A 6,073-nucleotide genomic window follows, 5' to 3' on the forward strand; every position below is an offset into this window, starting at 1 on the left:
TTAGTTTTAAATTTTTCAATGTTTATATGTGAGATTTTTAAGTTTTACAATTATTTAAATTATTTTATATTAATTTGATTGGTTTATGTATTGGGGGTCTTATAGGAGCGACTTTTTAGGAAGCACCACCCCTATGTTATGGCAATATTTTAGGATGCAATGAAATATAAACATATTTAGTAGTTTCCAATTTAAATAAAATATTAATACAATAAAATAAAACTATAATAATCAAATATTATTATGAGTTATAAATATTTTCATATTAACAAATATTTTATATATATATATATATATATATATTCATTACTATTAAATTTTTATCTTTATTATTCTACTTGATTAAACTAAAATTTATACTGAGAGATATACAACTATCCTCACATTTTCTTACACAAATAATACCGAAATATCTTTATAAGTTGAAGAAGTTTGACTCATAAATAAAGCCAAAATGAATATTATCTCATTTAGGTTTTATCAACTTATGTATAATTAGACAATAATTAAATGAAGCATAAATGTATTTTATGTGTTGTGTTCTCTAAATTATCAACATATACATCATCTAATTTTACATATAATTTTAATGGGTCATTACGTTAAGTTAAATTACATATTAATATTAGAAGATATAATATTGGTAAGTTCTATATTCATTCCTATTTTTGGGATTAATCGCTTGTTTCACTCGGAAGATGAGTGTGAAGACACATTTTTATACATAAGCTTAGAGTTGCAGGCAAACTCCAAAGATTAGACCAATCTATTGTTTTAACTAGACCAAAATTCCAAGCTCTCTATCCAACCTAATTACTCTAGAAATCTTGGATCTTTCCAATAATGAGTTGACAAGAGATATTTTAGGATCATTATCAAACATGAAGAATCTCACAGTATTGAACCTGTCATACAATAAATTATTAGGCATTTTCCCCTTGACTCTCTTGGACAACCAAATCATAGTTTTTAAATTTACAGGGAACTCTGCTCTTACTCAAGAGCAATCTAATCAGTTTTCCACTAAGAAGAGGAAAATGCCATCAACATGATTGCTAGTTGGAGTTGTTGGTGTTGGTGTTGTTTTTTCTTGTGGGACAGTTGGATTGACATACCCAACAGAGATTTAATCTATCAGAAGCAAGTATCTCCCACACCTGAGAGTATAAACTCAAACAAACCTCCATTTCCTTCACCCCTGTGAGCATCACCTAGATCCAATGAGTGCTAAGTGTTCCATTTATTCTTATGAGAGACAGATTCATGTTGAATCACTACTCATGAAACATGGGTCAATGAGTTTGACTCAAAAAATCACACAGTTAAATCCTAATAACAATATCACAATTTGACTTGTTGTGGAAATTATCTCCTACTTATCAAACCTCCATTTGTCAGGAATCAACTAAGACAATCCTCACGCACAAAATGGGAGTCACTAAGCGTCAATCCAGTTCAAGCAGTCAAATAATGTTTTTAATTTTAAAAAATTTCATTTATATGCGACATTTTAGACATGATAGTGATCCTTCGTTCATTCACCCAATGGTGAAATGTCCCAAATTGCTTTCAAACATTAATATTTTACACTCCTAAAAAATGTCTAACCAGGTTTCAATTAAGTCGAGGTATTTTGAGGAAGTGTAGAAACTTGGTTTTGAAGCAAAATTATAATTCAAAAATTCTAATTCCATTTTCCTATTTTGACACAAACACCCCCATTTATCAAAATTGATTTTTGCAAAAGCCAATTCCGGTCTAATTCCATGAACCAAAACAGACCCTAATAGAAATTGTAATTGAGGACTATTAGAACTATAATGACATGACCGCATTTTTTTTAGATAACTCTTCTCTATGAACTCTATTTTTATTTTGGCCAATCATTTCTCATGCTTTAAAAGAATGATAATTTTTTTATCTTTTAAAAATATTATTCAAATATTAAATATTAATAAAGTATTTTAATCAAAATTTTAATTAAAAATAAAATATTATTAATTATCATCATTACTATTAAATTCTTATCTTTATTATTCTATTCAATTAGACTAAAAGCTATATGACAAATACAAGTCACTATAAGACACTCATTAAAAATCATATATTTATTATTTCAAACACTAAGGAGTAATTTTTAACTATTCAAGAAAGAACAAAGTTGTTAACCAACAATATTAACATTAGTTCGCATAAGCCTAATGACATATACCTAGGAAGAAGTTACATGCACAAGAAATATCTAGGTATCTAAGGTTGGGGTCCCATGGAAGGGGACTTCCTATAAAATAGAGCAGAAGCCGCTTGCTACTTTTTAGGAAATATTTTAAAGCTAGCGGTCCTCTGATTTATGCTGTTCAAAATTTTTGCTCCGAAATTTAAGGAGGGTATGCATTAAAAATAAATTGAAAATTTAAATTCCCTCTAAACCTACATTCTAATTAAAAATCTAAAATTTAAATTATTGACAAGTGGAAAAAACATTCCTAAGCTGGTGGGGCTATTTGTAGCCCCACCCCTTTTTTACCCGCTTCCTAAAAATCAGGGGCTTCTACTTTTTAGGAGAAGATTCTGAATAATCCCGTAGTAAAATTATATTTTGCTTATGAGACCACCCGCTTCCTAAATAATAGAGCTTAAGCCCCCCTCATGGGACCGCACCCTAATCCTACTTGGTGAAGATTAAAGGTCACAGAGCACGCTAATGGCTTCCTAATAAATCGATCCCACATCATTTAACAGTTTCCAACCGAGCTTGAGCAGATGTACATGACTTCACTCTCTCCACCTGCGAATCCTTTCTATAAGGTAACACCTCTTCTGTTCTCCAACATTCTTTATGTCTTCCTGCCTGTACATTCGCAGCCCTTAAACTTACTTGGTTAAATGTTCCTCATTTATCATTTCTTGGATTTCAAATAGTTTCAAGTTGACGTTTTTAAACATGTTTCCAGGGTTTATATACGAGAAGCAGAACTAGATCTGTACACCATCAAACATGCCGGCCTCGAACTGTCACTGCTACTGCTGGTTTGACGGAATCGCCCAGTTTGAATGCGAAGAAATTGTTAAAGAAGGGATCGATATTGAATGACATTTCACAGACAGACTTGCAAAGGTACCGTGATACTTTGCACGAGTGCGCCCGCGGTAGAGATCTGGGACGAGGAAAGAAATTCCACGCTCGCATAGTCCACAAGGGATTCGAACGAGATACTTCTGTAGGAAACCATCTCATTACCATGTATGCTAAATGTGGCAGTCTGGAAGACGCGCGCCACATGTTTGACAAAATGCCCGAACGAAATGTCATTACATGGAATGCCATGATAGCTGGATATTCTAGTGGTGTACATTTTGGGAAGGTTGTGAAGCTCTTTTGTGAAATGCAGCAGGAGCAGCTCGAACCAAACGCATCTACTTTTGTGAGCCTTCTCAGAGCATGCGTCAGTAGTCCAGATGTGGAACAAGCGCATGCCCTTGTTATTAAAACAGGGGTTTCATTAGATGTGACTGTGGCAAACGTTCTTGTGGATGTTTATAGTAAATTTGGGAACCTGCTTCAGGCTCGCCAAGTGTTTGATGCCATGCCTCAAAGAAATGTGGTTTCTTGGAATTCTATAATGACAGGATATATCCAAAACGATCATGGAGACGAAGCTTTGGATATTTTGTATGAAATGTGCAGGACAGATGTGAAATCCAAATCGTTCAAGAAAGTAGCAGGATCGATTGAAGCTCTGGGTATTTTAGAGATGGACTTCGAAATATATGGTGAGATTGTGCAGGGGTGCGCCCACATTAAAGACTTGAGACAAGGAAAGCGGTTCCATGCTCTAATAGTACACAGAGGATTCGAACGGGATACTTTTATAGGGAACTATCTCATTAGCATGTATGTGAAATATGGCAGCTTGGTTGATGCACGTCATGTGTTTGACGAAATGCCTAAACGAAACGTCATCACATGGAATGCCATGATAGCTGGATATTCTACTTGTGGGCAGTTTGCGGAGGCTGTAGAGTTTTTTTGTGAAATGCAACAGGAAAAGCTCAAACCAAACAGATCTACTCTTGTAAACCTTCTCAAAGCATGCGTAAGTGGTGCAGATGTGGAACAGGTGCATGCCCTTGTTATTAAAAGGGGTTCTTCATTACACGTGTATGTGGCGAACATTCTTGTGGATATTTATACTAAATGTGGCGGCCTGCTTCAGGCTCTCCAAGTGTTTGATGCCATGCCTCAAAGAAAATTGGTTTCTTAGATTCCATGATTACAGCATATACCCAAAATTATCATGGAGATGAAGCCTTCGATATTATGAAAAGCCTTTACTACTTGTCTATAACTTGATAGGTGGGGTGCAGGGGTTTGTCACTAATGGAAGAGATGTTTGCATTTTCTTATGCCGGGAGTATTGGAGATTGTATCATCACATATAAGGACTATATTTTTGACATCATTTTCTATTTCATACATAAGGTCTAGCAGATCAGGATAATGGTTGGAAGATCTACCAGCAGACTAGAGGATAATCCCCTTATTCTTATTGTAACTGTTAATTTAGAGAATGGGTAAAACACGACACTACATTCCTTAACAATTGATTGAGCACCTCAAAGTAAGTGATCAAAACAATATGAACAATTGAGGTGAGCAAACTTGTTGAACAAGTTTTTGGTAGTCTTGTGGGTTTATTATTTCAATTAAAGTAATTATTTAGCTGAGAACAAAGAATCAAGACTAAGAAAAAACCCTTCATGAAGAGGAGTGGAACATAGATCAACATAATATAGAATTTTTAAAGTTATTATTCATACATCTTTCTTAGAGAACAAAAAAAATGCCTATATTTCCAAAAGCTCTAATAATTCTTACTCCTTGAGCAGCTTAAAGGAAATGAAACCAACAATAAAATAAGAGATTTGAGGCTTCTACATTAGACAATAACTGAAGATAATAAGTTTAGAAAGCGCTCTTCAAAAGTTCAAATATCTTAATATTTTTGAGATAGCAAAAATATTCACTTAATATTATTGAGAATTCTATTATTAATCATTCAAATCACAAGTATTAATTACAATGACAAAATGTAAGTTAAAAATGGAAGTTATTAATATGGCAAGCTCAACACTCAAAGATCAAAATTTAGTTTAGCACATTTAAGTAGAACCCATTTGACACATTTAATATAGCACCTATTTATAATTTCAGTCAACAACCATAAGTAACTAAGTATAAAAAACATTGAATAATATATGCTTAGCCATATACATAAACTATTAAATTATTAATATTGATATACTTGTTGAGACACCGCAACTCAGAATATAAGTTTTGTTGAGAGGAGTTGCATGATTCATTTTAACAATTCACACATTTATTTTGTCTAATTTGCAATGGAAGAATTCTCTGCACTCCCTTGTAAATACAGGGAGTGCATGATCACCCTCCATGAAATCTATTACTCCTTCCACACTTTCCACTACTCTAGCCAAAAGATCAAGTAATGTTGTAAACTTGGTACAACATAGTCAAATTAATCCTGCTCGGTTTTGGATGAATGGTAAAATGTTTATTGAACCATTTTAAATAATAAGGGATATCCGAGGGAGATTTCTCGAAAGGAATCAAATGATTTAGTTTTAATGTTGTTTTTATTTCTTTTCAATATTATTTTCCTTTCTTTTCTTTGTTTTGCTCTCTCAAAATTGAAAATAGTAAGCTGACTTTTTTTTGGTTTACAGGTATTAGAATCAACGTTTTAGTTTTGAGATGTTAGTATATTTGTTTAAGGTCCAGGGTTTGTTGTGAAGGACCACCTTTGTGGGTGTACCCACTTTGTTGGTTTTTTCAAGTATTGGGAATGTTCGTTACAATTTTTTTTAATGTAGGGGATGAGTGGAAATATGTTGATATGTTCAAAAAAATTGGCAATTTAGACAAATTGATGGTGATTAAATAGCTAAAACTTTTTAATAAGCTAGACTTACAATTTATTTCAAAAATCATTTAAAATGCTTCTAGATCCCAATTGTGATTTCTTTTGTAAGTGATGCCACTATGGTTGAA

The 6,073-nt window shown here is 33.1% G+C and overlaps 1 protein-coding gene across 1 annotated transcript; it reads left to right on the forward strand.

The window, feature by feature from the left end:
* The first annotated feature begins 2,653 nt into the window (after positions 1 to 2,653).
* On the forward strand, positions 2,654 to 4,674 carry LOC149532025 (pentatricopeptide repeat-containing protein At4g18520, chloroplastic-like). Its single transcript, XM_089811033.1, has 2 exons — positions 2,654 to 2,808; positions 2,955 to 4,674. The coding sequence occupies exons 1-2, from the start codon at positions 2,764 to 2,766 to the stop codon at positions 4,263 to 4,265; spliced, it is 1,356 nt and encodes a 451-aa protein (XP_089667159.1). The 5' UTR covers positions 2,654 to 2,763; the 3' UTR covers positions 4,266 to 4,674.
* Positions 4,675 to 6,073: the final 1,399 nt, after the last annotated feature.

This window comes from Cupressus sempervirens, chromosome 11 (assembly GCF_028749045.1).
Source record: "Cupressus sempervirens isolate cs-2001-9-10 chromosome 11, ASM2874904v1, whole genome shotgun sequence".
Lineage (NCBI taxonomy): Eukaryota > Viridiplantae > Streptophyta > Pinopsida > Cupressales > Cupressaceae > Cupressus > Cupressus sempervirens.

Coding starts and splice junctions, on each gene's coding strand:
- LOC149532025 (XM_089811033.1), top strand. CDS start 2,764: ATGTACATGACTTCACTCTCTCCACCTGCGAATCCTTTCTATAAG. Junction 2,809..2,954: donor CTGCGAATCCTTTCTATAAG/GTAACACCTCTT, acceptor ACATGTTTCCAG/GGTTTATATACGAGAAGCAG.